General features: G+C 39.9%; 3 protein-coding genes across 4 annotated transcripts; 2 read left to right on the top strand and 1 right to left on the bottom strand.

The window, feature by feature from the left end:
- The first annotated feature begins 325 nt into the window (after positions 1-325).
- LOC121198215 (bryoporin) lies at positions 326-2,545 on the top strand. Its single transcript, XM_041062183.1, has 3 exons — positions 326-525; positions 894-1,002; positions 2,033-2,545. The coding sequence occupies exons 2-3, from the start codon at positions 899-901 to the stop codon at positions 2,460-2,462; spliced, it is 534 nt and encodes a 177-aa protein (XP_040918117.1). The 5' UTR covers positions 326-525; positions 894-898; the 3' UTR covers positions 2,463-2,545.
- Positions 2,546-3,444: 899 nt separating this feature from the next.
- apnl (actinoporin-like protein) lies at positions 3,445-5,151 on the top strand. The gene is made up of 3 exons (XM_041062180.1): positions 3,445-3,513; positions 4,054-4,179; positions 4,287-5,151. The coding sequence occupies exons 2-3, from the start codon at positions 4,076-4,078 to the stop codon at positions 4,741-4,743; spliced, it is 561 nt and encodes a 186-aa protein (XP_040918114.1). The 5' UTR covers positions 3,445-3,513; positions 4,054-4,075; the 3' UTR covers positions 4,744-5,151.
- A 6,139-nt stretch (positions 5,152-11,290) lies between these two features.
- Positions 11,291-16,252, bottom strand: ramp2 (receptor (G protein-coupled) activity modifying protein 2). 2 transcript variants are annotated; one of them, XM_041062181.1, is made up of 5 exons: positions 16,076-16,252; positions 15,190-15,219; positions 13,309-13,341; positions 12,985-13,159; positions 11,291-12,887 (listed from the first exon to the last, which is right to left on the bottom strand). In XM_041062181.1, the coding sequence occupies exons 1-5, from the start codon at positions 16,125-16,127 to the stop codon at positions 12,638-12,640; spliced, it is 540 nt and encodes a 179-aa protein (XP_040918115.1). In that variant the 5' UTR covers positions 16,128-16,252; the 3' UTR covers positions 11,291-12,637. The 2 variants fall into 2 exon arrangements, with proteins under 2 accessions (XP_040918115.1, XP_040918116.1); XM_041062182.1 differs by lacking the exons at positions 15,190-15,219; positions 16,076-16,252 and adding an exon at positions 13,551-15,164.
- Between the last annotated feature and the right edge of the window lie 2,874 nt (positions 16,253-19,126).

A 19,126-nucleotide genomic window follows, 5' to 3' on the forward strand; every position in this document is an offset into this window, starting at 1 on the left:
AAAGGGAAAAAATCAATTAAATTTGATCTCATATATAATAAAATGACTGAGGAACAATAAATAAAATAAATTACAGAGATAATCTCATAAGATTTTGCAACAGTGTGCTGCTTGAAGCTGCATTTTAGTGAGATAAAATCATTTTCTTGAAATCCCCATAAGTCCTTAATCCTCCAGGATACAAAGGTGAAATCAGTACCGCCCATGTTTAACCAAATATGCTGACATAGAAATATTGTCTAATAAATACATTAATTAGTTCAGGGAATCACCTAAATAGCATTTTTGATAATGTTTACTGTTTGTGATTAACGATAGGTGGCCCAAATGCTTCCTTTTGAGATATAATTTTCCATAAGGGACTGTGTATGTTCGTTTCGCGGTGGACACGCCCGTGCTTGTGTTGGAACAAGCACTGTGGAAGTGTAATCACACAAGGGAGACTCTCTCCACCTCTCTGCTGGATCTGAGAAAAAGGAACTTGACGCTGCTGTCTAGCACAACTTGGGTGTTTAACTCCAAAAGGTGAATATAATTACTCTTACTTATTGCAAGATTATGACCTAACTGTGATTTATGCCTCGGTTATCCAGTAGAAAAACATTTTCTCAGTATTCTCATATTAAGACAGTTAACAGTTCTCACATATCTAAGCTAAGTTTGCATTTTATACTGATAAATTCTTCTGGGAGTTTTGTAATTGAGAAGAAGAAATCCAGCTTGCTTTGACTATAAAAATAATTACAGGTTTGTGTTTTTCTTTTGACCTAAATAATCTGTCTTCGCTTCAAGTGTATTTCATAAAAGAAACATATCACAGCACAGTACCTGCTGATTGGTGACCTCTTTGCACTTATACTACTCTAAACTTTTTAGTCCTGTTCCTCTTACAGTCAAGATGCCAGAAACGGCAGAAGCTGTGTCAGCCACTCTCACCACCAACAGAAACTGCACCATCGAAATAACCAATGTCAGCGGTAGCTACTGTCTCATCAACCCCAAGTAAGTCTGTAAATATATATATATTTGTTCTAATATAATATTTGTCCCTGTTGTTTACCTTGTTTTCATCAAAGCACCTGTAATCAAGTCCCTCCACATTTGCAGTTTATTGAAAAAAAAAAACTGTTTAGAAAAGTTAGGTTTAATTCATATTCATTTTCTTTTTTCTCTCAATTGGAGGCAGTGCAGGTTAGCTAAGATACCTGCATCATGCCTTTCCTCTTCTTTTCTCATGATCTCAGTGTGTACTCAAGTTTGACTGGTTCCAGTAAAAGACATTCATTTTCAAAAGGCTTAATGCAATGCTTTGAAGTGCTTTGAGACTACAGTTCCAGATTACAGCTCCAAATCAGCATACTATAAGCATTCACTCCCATCGGAAAAATGAACTGTCCACAACATTCTTTGCTCTAATAGTCATAGAAAAGCACAATTTCCAGCACAAAAATTCTGGTTCAATTCAGTGTAGTTGTACGGTATTTAATTAGAAGTAAGGTTCAGTGATCTTGAAAATGAAATGTCATTGTATTATCTATTTAACATAAATAAACATTTAGTTTTTATTTTACCGCCTTCTTCTCAATAAGGGAAACTATCAGTTTCTTCCATTTCTGATTAAAGGGGAAAATGAATTTTAAAAACTGTCTATTGGAATTTGTGCCATGCGTCTACATTTATCTAGCTGCGGCAGGACAGACCATATCTTGAATGGGTGGTTTTCATGTGCGACATCACTTTGCTGAGAACATCCACCTATCCATCATACAGTGACACACACTGCCTCATTGCACATCGCATGCAGGTACACTCACTGTTGCTTAGAAGTCCACAGCAGTACTTGCTCAGTCACACTCCATCCATCAGCATAAGGTGTTTCGCCCCGGAAAGCCCAGTGCTCAAAAAGTGCTCTGACAATCTCCGCAAAACTTACAAAACTGTATTTTTTCATCAGAAGTCTGGGAAGTGTGACATAAAAGTAGTCAGCTGATTAGCTGTGTTGTAAGGGTTTGCCTCTCGCTCTTCTGTACAGAGTATACATGGCGAGTGGCTTCTCTCAGCACCCACCCCAGCCTACAGTGCGTACCACCAAGACCGAAGTGTGCTCCTTCACCAAGGACGACCACACTGCTACGGGCGCTGTCGGCCTGCTGACCTATGATCTGTTCCATATGCAGAGCCGGGTTTGCTCTGAGCGCGTGGCCATCATGTTCTCTGTGCCCTTTGACTACAACCTGTACAAGAACCGCCTGGCCGTAGGCGTGTTTGAGCATTCCCGTGCCTGTGACAAACACCTGTACGACCAGATGTATGATGGGCAAGACCTCAGTAACTTCAGCCGCTCTGACACAAATGGCTCTGGGCTGGAGTATAGAGCGACATATGTTGATTTGAGGGCCACAATGTCTACTGTTGGCAAAGCCATTGTTAAAGTGGAGCTCTACGATAAAATGGGTCGTTAGTGCGGATGAGTGTGTGATTGTTCTGCTTCTTTGTACTTTGGTGCTTTTGTACCCACAGAATAAATAAACTTAATTTGATTTGACTACTGTTGCATGTTGTCATCCACAGAAACATCCAGAGGAGAGGAAGACTAATTTTGCTGTCATCTGTATTTTGTGTCTGCTGAGAGATATCAGTATCTGACAGCCAGCTCATTGATTCTCCATTAGCTTATTCCTTGGGCTTATGTACATCGTACACTCCCCTTTCTTTGATTACGGTAATAAAACATTCAAACCCAATGCTTTTGTTACTTTGTGCGGGATATGTTTTCACTCAGTATTCTTTCATTATTACTGATGAACAGTAATCATTTTTTAATCTCTTAGCTGGATCCATCCAATTGTAATGAGTGGCAACAGATGGAATATCTGCATAGATGTTTTTTTAATTGGCAAGATAACAATATTGTTCTTCAGTGGCTGTGAGACTCTTCATCTTGCCCCAGATTGTGTGGTTTCTGTGTGGTATTTGGAATGCAGGAGGTTCAACACAAGAAAGAATAAGAGAAAAGTAGCTCCAGAGATGTCTGCCTTAACTCGCTCCGTTTGCTTTTTCATCTGTTACACAATACCACAGGTATGATATTCCCAAACCGCCTCACTCAGTCAGTCAGACATCCATGTACCCACAAACGTGTAGGAGAAAATTAATGTGCTGAGTGAATGATCCAGCCTTGCCTAACAGGTTGGGATCCAGTAGGAAACTGCTGGGAACAGTTCAATGTTTACCACAGACTAGGGTGTGGTTGATTTATCCATGAGGGGAAAACACAGAGATATTTGTTCTCATAGGCTTATCGTGTGAGCTATGGCTTACTGGTAAGTGTGGGCTGAAGAAGGGTGTGCTCTGTCTAACTGGGATTGTGTTGCAAGTGGGAGGGTTTTCTTGGTGATGGCATACATCCTTGTATTTTTTTTTTTTTTTTTTTTTTAAAGGCTTCCGGCACTTCCCTTTCAGGTAACTTTTCCCATTTGGGGTTTTGGGAGCACCAACAGAGGTTCTCAGCAGGTAGGTTGCTTAGAACATTTGAAAAAAAGACTTTGAAAAGAGACAGTACAGACAATGGCTCATTAGCTCATGACTCTTAAGAAAAAAAAAAAGCAATTGGTGGAGGAGGCATATAGAAGCCTGATGGGGCATTTGTTTGATTTGTATCCTGTATCTGTTGATAAAAGGGGCGATCATTTTCTCTACTGTTTTCACTCTAACTTCATTATTGCATGGTGCTTAGTGCTGTAATTGTAGGTACACTCTCTAATGAGGCAAAGAGAGTCTGCAGCCATTCTCCGATTCTTCACAACTGTTTTAAAATCTCATTTGCCTCTGAAATGCATCATTCATACTCAGCGCCAGTCTGTGTGTACTTTCAAAGGTCAGAGTAATACCAATACAGTTTGTCAGCAGAGCAGAGGTCAGGAGAGTAGTCTATATTGTAATAAGTGTTACCATGGTTCCCCAGTGTGTTTAGGCAGGTTAGAAAGTGCTAGTCACAGCTGTGATGTTGTCTGGTTCAGCTGGTTAACACTGTAATTACCTGTGTTTTACAAGCGGATCTCTCAGCCATTGCAACATGTCGGAGTCAGCTGAAGCTGTGGCAGCCGATGTGAGCAGCAAGAGAAGCGTTACCATTGAAATCACAAATATCACCAACAACTACTGCCTCATCAACCCCAGGTAAGGCCTGACTGTGTTGTATTTCCAGACTTGTACAACATGAAATGTGTTACATAGATCCAAAGTCATGTGTGTTTAATGCATGTGTCTTTTTCTGTGCTGGTTAGGGTGTACCTTGAGAATGGGGAGACATACAACCCACCTCAGCCCACAGTGCGCCCTCTTAAGACAGAGGTTTGCACTTTCACCAAGTCCAGTGGCAAAGCCACTGGCAGCGTCGGTGTTCTGACCTACGACCTTTTCGAGCGGTCACAGAATGACTACATTGAGACTGTGGCCATCATGTTCTCAGTTCCCTGGGACTTCAACCTGTACAAGAACTGGTTTGCAGTGGGCATCTATAAGAAGGGCCGTAACTGTGATAAGGATTTGTTCAAAGAAATGTACTATGAGAAGAAGCAGCATGAGCATGGGTTTGTCAGGGAGGAAGGCACAGGGTCAGGAATCAATTATGTGGGCAGCTACCTAGATATCAAGGCCACCATGTGTCCCCTTGGCAGAGCCATCATGAAGGTGGAGGTGTGGGATAAGCTTTTCACACCCATGGGTCAGCAGGCATACTAGAGACCCTGGAGACGCCTCCTAACCAGTATTTTTGTCCCAACAGCAGAATTGATCTCTCCACCTCACACTTTTACCTGGCAGACTGTTTCTAGTACAGTCAACATGCATGATTTAACAGATGCATTGTTGCTGACATGTGTCTGTATACCTGGGTATTACCTTTCAGTAAATCTGCTTAAGATCAGAGTTTAATTTGTTTATAAATCCAGGCAGCAGTATCCCCCTTTATAACTGAAGCCTCTGTCTGTTTCAATAGCATCCAGTTTTGAAATGGCATCTTTAGAAATGGAAATCAAAGGATGACGCACTGGAGGATGAGGGCACATAGATTAATGAAACACACTGAGAGCTTGTCTGTATTTACCTTGACACTGTAGTCTGAGGCATAAAATAAACCTTTTTGCTGAAGCTGTTTGTGTTTGAGTGTCTGTTGATTGAGTTTAGAGGAGTGCTCTGAAAGAAATAAATAATAATAAAATTTTTGAATACAAAATTATGTTTTTTGTACCATTCAAAGCATGATTTGTGTGTTTGCAATGGATTCAGAAGGATCACTTTGAAGTGGAATTGAGATTTGGACGGAAACAAAGGGTGCAGTTTTTTTTCCATAGGGCTGGTATGAGAGCAGTGTTGGGACACACCCTTTCTCACGTTGCATCAAAGCATGCTGATCATTTCTAAAACTGTGTTTGCAGTATGCAAATCTTTTTAAAGTGAAATAGTACTTGAAACTAACTATATTTTATATATGTATATGTACATGTACATGTGTGCATGTATGTATGATTTAACATCATTCTTAAAATGTAAATGTTTTGTAATGCAAAAAAATCTGTTTATTTTATTTTTTATGGTAATCTGCTGCTAAATTATTAAAATCTAAAATCAGTGCAGCCACTGTATGCAACAGTAAGGCCACAACAGACTAAATAGATCTCTTAAAATAAATTTTATGGCAAAAAAAAGAATCCTAAATAATCTCTCTATAAACACCAAAATGTTGAAAAAAAAAAACAGTTAACTCTTGGTTAAATACAGCCTTGTGTCATTAAACTCTCCGTAGAGCGATTCAGAAGAACAATATATGTACCCAGATTTTTTAAGATAAAGAGGATTTTAACTGCCTGCACTGCTATTCTGACAGAGGGAGCAATAAAAATTCTTCAGTTATGTGGTTATTGTTCAAAATGCAATCACCAATTCATTTTTATGAACCTCTAAACTCAAGGAGAAAATGTTCAGATACACTCGCTTTTTATTTTTTTGCGATTATATCTGTACGAGACAGTGAAACAGTGAATGTGACAGAAATTGACTTAGGTGAAGATCTTATTATTATGACTGCTCAACAACTCGCTTACTGAAAGCTTTAGAATTCTTTAATTGGGCACAAATGGCAATCGTGATGTGTTATCTCACCATCAAAGAACTTCTTTTGCAGTGATGGCACAATTATGCGTGGATACAGTCATTAAACCTTAGAACATACAAACATGGGGTTCTAAGTCAGGAAGCAGAATGTCGGCTGTGAATTTACATGGCAGGTGAAGTTATCAGGTTCCTGGATTCTATTTACAATCTCAACATTGCCTTCCTGGTTCTGTTTTCCCATTAGATTCCTGATGCTTTTGCAGCATTAACTGTTCCAGCCACAAAGAAGGCTAGATCAAAGGTTTTTGCTCACTGTCACCGTCGCATTTGCATAAAAGCCATACATAATATAGAAGCATAAACTAGGCCTGTTTAGGCTTAATCTCAGATGCATTGTTGAGTGGTGTATTGGAGAAATGACACATAGTCCCTATAAACAGATGGGGACAGAAACTTTTGTTTGTCTGAGCTTTAAAATGGGATAAGTTCCCTCACATTCCTTTCATATTTTTCCTTTCAGCCTCTCCTCTATGTTTACTATACCTGCAAATAAGTCTTCTTTCATATTTTATATTATATCGTTGACCGCATGTGTTTATGTTTTCATTGCTATGTATATATGTGTGTTTGCACGCTTTTGTGATGAGCACCTCTGAGTGTAGGTACACTTGCACCTGCGTATGTAGATATGGATATTTTATATCAAATAAATTCCTTTGTGCGTTATGCGATTTTTGGGTAGGAAAAAAATATCTTTCAAGAACAGTGTGGGATTAGACTTCTTAAACAGGAAACAAAAGATATGTGAAAAATGTGTTTTCCTGCATAGATAAACGTAAGAAGCTCAGCATTTGTGGATTGAAACTGACGGTATTTACCACTAAACGCAGCTGTTTCTCTTGGTAAAAACCTCTGTCAAAATCCTTCCAGGATGTTATGAGGAAAGGGCGGTGGATAAGTGCAGGTGCACCACCGAAGTTGGCATGTCTTTTCATGAGACAGAAATCAGATGATCACACTAAAACAACAGCAAGGCTCCAGTTAAACTCACTGCAGGAAGATGAGCAGAGGGGAATGAGAGAAAAGTATTGTTCTGAACCACCACCAAGGAAAATGTAAAAAAAAAAACTGTTACAGCCTTTTTAAATTTTGCATGTATATTTGTTATTTTCTGTATTTTGACACCAAAAATGACAAAAATGACTTAATTATTAATCAGTTTGGTTTGTTCAACTGCTACTGCAGCATTGTAGCGGAGTGCTTTACTTCAGAGAGTCAGATCATAACACGTATTTGCATTAAAGGTTCGCCTTCCGAGGTTGTTTGAATTCCTACCATTCTGTTTGCTTTGAAACTAATCCTATAATACATGAGAACTGTATTGTATATGGATTCAAACTGGGAGTGTCCAAACAGAACCATAAAATGATTTCAATTTCAGTGACCTGAGGGATGAGTGTGAACTGCAGCCCTTTTAGACACCTAAACCACTGCATGCCTGTGACCAAAGGTGCAAACAGCAACATAATACTCTCAAAGTGAATAGAAATACAGTTAAAAGGTGCAATTTTTGATTGTCTTCAATAACAGAATATGTTCTCAAACACTGCCATCTAGAGGCCTTCTCTGATATCAAGTGTACACAACTCACAGCTTAACTGCCTTGAAAAAAAGCAAGTTTTAAACATGGTTCAAAATACTTTCAAGACTCTGCAGAGATACTACACTGACAGCAAAGTATAATGTACATATTTATGGTTTGACTGGTTTTGGAAAGAAAAAATGTCTTTGTGTCCTTAAAAAGTCCATCATAATGAACAGACAATGGTATTTATGTTCCTCACCCTGTGTTTTCTTCTTTTATTCTAGACTCCAGACATGTCCTGACATCCAGCTGGGCCTGGTACTCTTGGACAGTTCACTCTGTCCGTCCTGATGCCCAGGCGCCTACAGCCCCATCATCGGAGCTCAATTACAGGCCTCAGTCTCAGTCAGGTTCCCCTGCAGCGAGTCTACAAGGGTAAAACAACAAAGTCAAATATTTTTAAGCTAAGCTGGAGCTGCATTGTCCTGCGTGTTTGTTTTGTTTTTCAGATGTTGTGTGGATCATATTTCGCAGACTGTTTCTAATTCCTTCAGATGAGTTGTGAGGGCCGAAGGTCATGTTACTCCTGGCAAGCTTTGGAAATTGTCTCATCATGTTAGTTTGTTATTTTGAAACTTTTCAGCATGCAGAGTGACACAGATGTGTATCATGTAACAATACAGATAACCTGAGGGACAAGACTCAAAATGTTGTCCACAGTACTCTAACATTATCACTGAGCTGCCGTAATGTTTCTTTGTAAGTTCTCTTGCAATAATATTTGTGAATCATGTAATAAATGTAGCATTTTAACAAAAGACAAAGGGCAAACACAATTTTAGAATTTTTACAAATTTATTAAAAAAAAAAAAAAAAAAAATGAAATATCACATTTCTGTAAGTATTCCAATCCTTTGCTTTGGCACTCGGCTGGCCACCTGGCCAAACAGAGCAAATGGGGGAGACGGGCCTTGGTAAGAGAGGAGGAGACCAAGAACCCGATCTTCAGGCTGGCTGAACTTCCTGTGTGGTGATAAGAGAAACTTCCAGAGGGACAACCATCACTGCAGCACTCCACCGCTCTTCATGGCAGAGTGGCCAAACGGAAAATCTAGTCGAGAGCACTCAAGACCTCAGAATGGGCCAAAGGTTCACCTCAGGACAATGACCCTAATCACACAGCCAGGACAACGCAGGGAAAACTATTTAAATATCCTCAACTGGCCCAGCCATAGCCCTGACTTGAACCCAATCAACTATCTCTGGAGCTTAAAATGGCTGCCCACCTGTCTACAAACCCAGCTTCAAGTCTTCAGTGGTGATGTGATGTGGACCTTTTTGAGCCCCCGCATGAGGACTGCGCATCTTTGGTGTATTTACTCATTTATGTTGTGCCCCCTCTGTCTGAGATGAACCAACAGACCCAGATCTGTTCCTGTTTGTTTAAACTCCCCCTGGTTATTTCTCAGGTAAAGCAGCTCTTCTTTCAAGCTCCAGGTTTTTTCAGGAATAAATCTCCCAGGATCCCCATCAAACCAATAATGTTGACCTTCACAGGTTGGTGCAGGCCCAGGCTCCTTTTCCATCATCACTGGGGAACTGAAGAACATTTCTTCTTCTTGTCATTCAAATGTTCATATGGCATTGGAACACAGTTGTTCATGCTCCGTAATTCTTTGAATTTATTCTGACTGATCGAGTAGCAGTTTTGATGTCAAACCTACTTGAATGTACAGTCATGTGCTGCCAGCTCGGTGCCATCCAGCTGAAGGGTCAGCTTTGACACAGCAGGGCCAGCTGCTCAGATCTCGCACAACAAAGTAATTACTCATGTCACACTGAATGACTCGCATCAGTGGGTGCAATCTTTTAATTTTCATCAAGTCTGGCGAAACTCCACTGTGCACATGCTCCAGTAAACCAGTCGGTGAGAAAAAAATAATGCAAAGAGATTTTTATGATCAAAGACATCTATAAATCAAATTAGATACCAGAAACTCATCAATAACTTGGCTTATGCTCCTCTAGGAAGCTGACTTTCTCTGGCCAGCTGTGGAGGTTGATCTGCGGTCATTGATGCTGCCCAATGCTCCCCCTATGAAGCAGTGAAGCTGACACTGTCAGCCACCCACAATGCCAGTCCCCAGCAGCGACTGATGCCAAAGGAATCAGCAGTTGCTGTACAGATGCCCTTACCTGCCGTCCTTCCAACCACTCTGCCAGATCTCTGGGACGTAAAAGTAATCAGCTCCCATGGTGAGAAGACCTAGAGGCTCCAGAGTCAAAATCCACCACCTTGCAACTGGAGACACAGCTGAGGCTTCCAAGAGAGATCAGCACTGCAGAGAAAGGTGGGTGGTATCTTTTTTTTTCTAGTTCAAACAGAGAGCAGTCTTCAGTCTCAGTTCTGTAAATACATAGTCATATGTCTATGGCTGCACCTTATACATTTGTTTGAAAAGTGAGTTTAATTAAAGCCACTGTGTGTAGATATGGAAAATTCAGATTTTGACCCCCCCACTCTGTGATAGACTACAGGGCAAGCAGCTCACAGTCTTTTGGACTTTTAATCAAGTTTTATTATAAAACACTTTCCAAGTTTGAAACTTTGAGATGCTGTAATTTTTAAATGGCAGGATTAAATATTTTATATCTCTAAATTATATCTCTAAATCTCTGATTTGTCAATCAAAACACTTTTAGTGCCTAATACCTATTCTGGCTGCAATGTAAACAAATACAGGCTAATAATATGGGACTGTGGCTGTAGCCCACCATTAACTCACTTTCTCCATGGCAGCTTTGTTGACTAGTTTTCTGTTCTTCCTTCACTGCCCAACAATGCTGAATACAAGGCATTTTTCAATACGCTTCAATAGACTGCACCTTATTGAAAACTTGCTACTGAGCCATTAGGGAGTTTGTCACTGTATCACAAAAAAACCACTAGAGGGCAAAGTTTCCTGACTGAAAACATTTTTAAAACTCTCTAGAACTGTAGATTGAGCTTGGGCATTTGACTTCTGTGCTGAAAATGCACACATATGGTTTTGTGAAACAGTTGATGTAATGTGACTGATAAAATATGATTAAAATGGTTTTCACAATCACATATTGCATAATGACATCAGAAATGTTTCTGGCTTGCTGCAAGCGTATCACAGAATTGGATGAGATCAGAAGGGGGTGGGGACTAGGATGGCCCGGTATCTAGAGAGGAAGAAGGTCACTGAACACACTTTCCCACCCAACCCTGCCAGACACATTCTAACATACACACAAACACAGGCCCACCCTGCAGTGTTGTGCGTGCCAGATGAGGGTGTGATACATGACTGCTATCACTGCTTCCTTTACTGCATCAGCACTTGCACAGCATAGCAACTGTACCACAATATACTGCTCACTGAAGATACAGTGTAACACTACCTGAGGCTCGAAGCAATGCCATCTGCACTGTACTCGAGGGAGAGGAGTGTTTAATTAAATACTGACAAAGGTTAAAGGGCGCTTTTTCCAGAATGATGCTACAACTCTGATTACTTATCCTTGTGAACATGAGCTTAACTGAATACAAAAGGACCCAGTTTCTGAAATCAAATTTTTTTTATTTACCCAAAGTCCAGATGAAAAGAGCCAACAATCCAACTGTAGATTTATTTGTATAAAATATAAAAAAGCATATCAAAATGCATACTGTACATGGTGTGAGAGCAGGCAGAATGCTTTCTCCCAGACGGTACAGTAAGTCCTGACAATGGCAGAAAAATAGGACAGTATATAAATATACATTTTGTTCCAAATCTGAAAGCACTTACAATGGCTTTACCGTCATAGCAATACATACCCATAATATCAAGGCTCAGGTGAAATATAACACTTCTACCTTTTTGTCACTACTCAGTTTTCATCACTGTGCAGCACAGTCAAACTAAATGTCCTTTTTCTGAGCTGGACAGAGATTTTAGATAAACCTTGCTTCAGTCAGCTCATCATATGATCATGAGGATTGTCACTGTTTGGACAGGGGAAAGTGGTGAAGGATTTGTTACTGTTCAAAAATAGACAATACCAGGAAAAAGATCTTCCTGTCTGGGCGTGCCCACTCATTGTGTCCCATGTGTAACCTCTGACCCCAGACTTTCCATGTGCTATGACTCACCTAACCACATCCATGCATCAGGCAATGCGCATTTCCATATCCACACAGAGAGGAACCCTTTTCACTTTTCACATCAGATTGGAATGGAATAGACAATACGCTGTCGAATTAGTGGCTCAAAGAATAGTTAAGTTTGTGCAGCAGCAAAAACCAAACACAAAATACATTTCATAGGAAAACAACAAAAATACTTTGTATTTTACCAACACAACTGGTGTCCAACATAATGAGGAGTGTCAACACAAATATATTTTGTTTGTACTCTTGCAAACTCTAGAGCTTTTGTCAGAAACCTGAATATTGGATTCTCTATTATAAATTAAGCTGTTTTCTGAACATGTGTATCCACTTTGGATGTAACCAAAACCATCAATGTTCAGATTTCCAGTTGAAAACAATTCTTTTGTCATAGCCTCTTCTTTAAAAGTGTTAATGAGACTCACTATAATACAGTACATGAATTTATAATAACAGATTTTGTCAGTGAGTCTCTTTTGTCACAGGGAGTTTGTCATTGTTAGTTGTGATGCCACAGAATATGACTTTGACTCTGAAACAGGATTGTCTGTTGATAGGCTTTCTAAGTCGCTGACATTTCAGAATTCAGTTGTGAAGTGCCAGTAAACTTGTCAGAAAGAGTCACTCCTCTGCAAGGTCACTGGCGAGATGAAAGCGCAGCAGTAAACAAGCAGTCCTCAGGTTGGGAGGAAAGGGAGAGCATGGATCCAAAAAGTGATATTCTTGGCGGCTGTGAGCAGAGCAGAGATTCAAGATTATCAGGAGCTGCCATCCCCATTCTTAGTCTTGAGCACCACAAGGCTGACCATGACAGGGATCAGGCAGATGGGAGTTATCACCAGGGCAAAGACAATGACTGGCGGTGGGTCGCTTAGCTCCTCTGTGGGACAATCTTTGAAAAACTTGGAGTGAATGTCGACAAAGGTCGTTTCCACCAGAGGGTTGGGCCATGGGATCATGAGACAGTCAGACATCTCCTCTGTGCAAAGGCTGAAGTTACTATATGACCTGCAGAGTGGAGACAAGGAGAATGTGGTAGGTGATTCAGAAAATAGCAAATATTTATCAAAATTTTAAATGTAGACTTAGAAAGCATGCTACTTACTTTATCACTTTATCCCAAATGCACCAGTCAGTGCTGTTTAGTGATCCCATATGCGTCTCAAAATTACTGATACATAAGAATCCAAACAGGGTCGAAAGGCAATCCATTGGTGTAAGTCCAGACTCATAACAGAAATCGCAAATGTGTGTACATCTGTCAGAAGTGTTCCCACAAGCTGCATGAAAAATGACAAAAGGGGGGGGGGGTCAAAAAAAAGAAAAAGAGTCATTAGTCATCCGTAATTTCAATTCTGGATGACTGTTTACAGGATGACATATTAGCTTGTATGGTTAAAATGTATGGTTAAAAGGTCATGTCACCTACCAATTGGCGAGTGAATCTCTCCGTAAGTGGTGTCTAAAAGGGAGAAAATTAGAATTTTTGGATTAAAAACACTCAAATCTAAAGTGTAAGCCCTATCTAATTTAGTTCATTAAAAAAGTTATGCATCCTATCCAAATTTCAATACAAAGAGAATTTTTGTCTATTGTAGCTCGTGAGTTCCTTTCACATGTCTAGTACTGAAGCAGGCATTTGCAGCTGTAGAAGGCAGACCACACACTCACCGGAGAGAAAGGAGAAGAATACCCCAATGAAACCAAGTGCTCCCTTCATGTCAGAAAAAATGAATAAAGGTGCGCTTTCCCCAGCTGATGACCATGTATAATAAACCTAAACGTCTTTGACTGAGTACAGCAAGGCATAACAGGAAACCCGACAGGATGGAAGAGACGCGGTGTAACCTTCGGTTACCAGATGTCCAAACAGTGTTACCCGCGGTTACCAGATGTTCTTCGAAGATCTGTCTGACGGCCCCGCGCCTTGGCAGCAGCTCTTCCCCTCTCCAACACACGCTTCTTTAGGATTTTCTTCCTTTTTTTAAAGGGGTGGAGGCAACAAAGATTGTCCTTTCCATTCTCCCAAATAAAAGGGAGCACACCCAAGCTGGGCTGGACTCACATCTGAAAACCCTTACTCTTTAACTCTTGTTCTGCTTTTTAGTCTCAGTTTCTCACAGTCGAAGGCCTGGCCAGCTCACAGCATGTGATTTATTTGCCTTTTGGGCTGCCTCTGCCAAATAGGAAACATAAGTAAACATTTAGGGCTTAGCGTTTTGGGGTGGATGTGATCATGACTCTGCAGGGTGTGCTGTGCAGACAGCCATGATTTCATATTTAGGTTAATTTGACCAAATCTGGAACAAGTTGTTAGTCAGAGCTGACCAGCTGTTTAAAAGTCCAACTAGCTTTACCCACACATGCCTGTTAAGGAAACGCACAGATGTTTTCACCAAAAGTGTGGGAAATTTTTGTTCTTTCATGTCACAAGGAGCTCATGAGTGTGCTACATGTGTAAGGTAGTTTCTCACTGTCAACACACCACTTTAAAGAGCAGTGCAAGAGAGATGGTTTCATTGATTGAATGAAAAATGAACTGTATGGCACATGTTTTCTCACGACCAACTTGTTAATTTATGTCACTAAATCCACATGTTGGGCCTCTCGCAACATCTGTTTGCTGAGCAGCATTTTGATTTAGTAATGACATCAGGAAATGTGTCTTTTCAGCAGAGGAGGAGCTCAGAGTTGGGGGGAGTTGGCAGGGGAAGGAGGGGGGACAGTCAGGGGAAAGAAAAAAAAAAGGAAGGCACAGGATGAGGAACAGTGAAAGGGGCGCTGCTCCAAAGTTCCAGTTGTTTCACAACTCTGAGTTCATGCGTTGATCACAGACGTTGCATGGGGTGAATGACGAACAAATTCAGGAAGTTGAGCCAGGTGGGGGCTGCTCATAATGAGGTTTCAGTTAACCTTTAACCCCAAACCATTATAGACCTTTTGTCTACCGCTGTTGACCCCTCACTGGTAGAGACCTCCCCAGGAGTTTGTCTTGGATTCTCAAGATAATACACACAAGGCGATATTGGCAGAAAACATGATCTCTGAGCTCTGCTTTCTGTGTTTGTCAGTTCCAGGCCAAGCAAATGAGCATGAGGAACTGATCCAAAACAATCCGCCAGTGGACACAAAAATATTTAATCACTATTTGAAACTGTGAGATATATAAATTGTAAACAGGATTCATGTATTTCTGCTGAATTAAAGATCAAATCATCTCCCTTTTTACAGATGCAATATATTGGGGGACACACAGATATGTAGTTAAAAGTCTATAACAATGTGAAATAGAGTAAGGTTGCAAACTTACTGGCGGTCATCATCTCTGCTGCGTGATACCCTGTAGAGAAAGGAGGTTTGGCCATGTTAGTTGTTAATCAAAGTGTTTTTTCTTTCACATTTCTATTGTTGTGGTGGTTTGCGCAGCTAATTGTTCATCTACCAGACCATCCACTGGAGAACTGAATATTGCAATATTGCTGCAATTTAAGTTGAATTATTATGGATAACCCAGTGTGTACAATTTTCAGAACTTGTAATAGTAGAGGAAGTAAAGGAAATTGCAAGGAGAATGCTGTACAGGTCATCGTATCCTCTCTTTGTCTGCCTCCGCTTTAAGGAAATCTTAAAATATTCAACTCAAGGACACTGAAACTTCCCTCTAAGACGCTTGTATGTAATAAATACAAAAAAGAAATGGAAAAAAATATATATATATAGATATATAGATAGATAGATAGATAGATAGATAGATAGATAGATAGATAGATATAGATAGATATAGATAGATATAGATAGATATAGATAGATAAAAATATCAAGTAGAAAAATCAAAGAAGGTGTCTCTGAGTATATACATATAGAAGAGTGGCAGAATGACCTTTAAGTATCAGACAGGGAGATCAACATGGCATGTATATAAGAAGACAGACTGTAATGAGTGACAAACTGGAATGATCTGATGAAAATATTCTCAACAACTACTATAACACAGAATTGTTCTTTTAAAAAACAGATTTGCTGGCTTACCTAACTGAAAAGTACAAAACTCAATCATGAGACTTGCTAAGCTCCTTTCTAAAAGCTACTCTATCACTGAAAGCCCCTAAAAATTCCTCTTGAGAGGTGAGCTAGAGGGCAAGTAAAGAAGTTATACCATGGAGTAAAGAAATGGACAGTGTAAATCCTCCACTTACCCCAGATGAGAAGAGTCACAAAACACTTGAGTGAGAAACTGGTGGCTGTCATCTTGCCTGACAATGCTCTGTCTGTCTTCCCTGGTGGGCAGCGATTACATATCTCAATGTTTTTGCAGGAACCCTCCGATAAAACAACAGGAAACCCTCATTTCCTAAGAACAGGGAGCCTCTGATGTGCCTGGAACTGCTGTGGTCCATTGGTGTGCCACCATCTCTCTCACTCTCTCTCTCTCTCTCTTTATCTACTTCCTTTGCACATCCAACCCTCTATTTTCAAACAGAAAGGGTAAAGTTGGGAGAGCCCCATGTTTTTTTTTTGTTTTGTTTTGTTTTGTTTGGTTTTTACCCAAAAGTAGCAATTAATGAAAATACAAAGAGTGTACAAAGCACAACATTTTATAGGTATACTCCAGAACTAGGTCATAACCTAGTAAATGGCAAGACCTGGTACGGTCAATGTGCAAACATTTCAGTGGAAAGTAGCTAAAGTCTGCTTGAAAGTTTGCCAAATGTTGCAAAATCTGTGGGTTTTCCTTTAATTTGTCATCGCTGGAAATTAAATTTTCCAGATAATATCTGTTGTTTTTGTTGCTGCAGAGCGCAAGTTTCATTGTATATGACTGCTGGTGAGGAAGGAACATGTTTCTTTCTTTCTGTGCTGCGTTGCGCCATCGGCGGTGGTGACGAGCAAGCACCCCCTTCCAACCACCTGTGCATCTGACATAACAGTGAGCTTCTGTGGTAATGAGAGGCAACAGGGATCTCCAGTATATCCAGTAGTACTGACACACTTGTCCATGTGCTCTTTCTCAGCTGCTGGGCTTGGGAGAGAGCCAGGTAGCTCAAGGCCAAAAATTGCTTCCACATTTAATTTCAGAAAAAAAGGAGGCTACTCTAAATCCCACAAATAGAGACTTAAATATATAAATCTGCATAAAACTTGAAATGTGAAGTTAAAGAGCTGAATGGATTTGCCTGCAAGGAAAAGAATAAGTTATTTCAAAAGATCTGTGTTAGGAGGCCAGAATAAGTGAAAGTTTACTTGGAACATCTTTCTTTTATGAATAAATGCTTCTTTTATCAATTACAGTCAGTTAATGTTTTAAATGACTTAAGAAGTAAATATTTCATCAGCTACTTTGTGAATCTTAACATTTCCAAGCCTCTGTCACAGATCGCAATAGCTGCAACATATTTAAAGGCGTGGGTCCCAATAACAGTTGCCAAGAGCTACACACAGTTTACAATATACAGAATTAAAAACTTCCTGCTGATAACTGTCTCGATCCCCAAGCTTATCTTTTTGTGTATGTTTGCTTTTGTTTGACAGTTCAGTATCAGTATTGGGCCACTTCAAATACCACTGTAGACACACTAAACACGCTGTATCATCTGAGATACTTTTGCTCACTGGATGCATAATTAATAACCAGGAATGCATGGCATACGCAGCAGAACCAGAGAGCAGAAAGGAGCAACAACAATGCCGTTATCAGAGGGAAACACACTCAGTCAGTCATGTTTGCATAGCATGATATGAAACCAAGCTGTGTCCGGCCAGGTTTCTTCATTTATATGTGCATATGTGGTGTCATAGCATGAAAAGTAACTGAACAGTGCCACCTTGTGTGTCAGAGAAGCAGCATTTCTGTGGTTTCCTATGATCTCTGAAAGGTTCATTTTGAAAATAAAAAACTAGACAGTGGATCAGACAGAATACTGGCAGAATAGTAAGTATTCACATCTTTAAGGCTTGTGAGATATGACTCAGGATTACATTTTACAGTACAGCCAACATTTTACCCTCTTGTCTTGAATCTTGAGAAATGACACTATTTGTGTGCAGGAATATTGTCAAGTCATGTCTCAAACACCATTAAAATGTGCTGTTTTTCTCATTGAGATAGAAAATTATATGTCAGCCATTTTAATGATTAATATCTTGATCAGTCTCTCTGTGTTCATTCAGGTATTTTTCAACTACTGCAACTCCTCCTCTGGGCACCCATAAGTGGAGGCTGGTGTATAAACAGATAATTAATGACAGCATAGTCCAACACATCTATGTCTTGAAATTATTGACAAATACATTTTAGACTGTTGTGTTATTAACATTAATTAAATGTATTAAAATTTCATCTATAGACTGCTTATAAATGCATACTATGGGAACGTAAAGTTGAGGTGTATGGAAATAGTTTTTGTGGAATGTCTGTCGCTTCCTTAATTTTGCTAAGTAAGTATTTCCTGTTTCCGGTTTTCAGCTTCACCTTAAATGAATAACATGAAGCTGTTCCAAAGCTTTTCCCAATTTATTTTCCCTTTTGCTATTATAGTAACAGATAGAACTGATTCCTAATTACAGAATTAAAAAGATAAATAATTACTTAAAATATTAATTGGGTATACACCTAGTGGCCATATTAGCAGGTCATTGTAAATTAGGTCAAATCGGGTTTTAGAGTTAGGTAACATTTGCTCCACTGAGCTGATAACTCTACTACTTGTTGCCCCGTGGTTTGTTAACCAGATTCACCCCTTCCCCTCCAACGAGGAAGTGGGGTTAGTGACCTTTCGACGTTAGATAGCTGTCACTAAATTTGCAAACATTTTGAATAAGCTCTTTAAGATTTAGGTTAATATATGTGTCTGTAAATTCCGGAATTAAATAAGCCTGCTTATGCTTGTGCGGACCAGGTTAATAAATGTAAAAAGAAAATAAATAAATATATAAAAACGGCTGGCTTTGGTTACCCTGGCCATGTTTTCAACTCTAATTCCCCCGATTTGTACTTTACGTGAAGTACGTGACAGCATCACTGGCCTGGGGACCTTCATCCAGCCCTCGCTCTCAGAAACGGAGGAGTAAAACGTGCTCCCGGGTTCCGTGCTCTCTCTGGAGGCGGAAAGCAGAACAGCAACTGAACTGTTCTCCGTCCGACCGAGGTCCGCTGGAATGTTAAGCAACTGTAGGCCAGTTTTCGACCTTTAATAAATAGGTTTTAATTCTTGCAGTGTGTGCTTTAGCGATTTATGTGCATTCTCAAG

The sequence above is a fragment of the Toxotes jaculatrix genome, chromosome 18 (assembly GCF_017976425.1).
Source record: "Toxotes jaculatrix isolate fToxJac2 chromosome 18, fToxJac2.pri, whole genome shotgun sequence".
Classification (NCBI taxonomy): Eukaryota; Metazoa; Chordata; class Actinopteri; family Toxotidae; genus Toxotes; species Toxotes jaculatrix.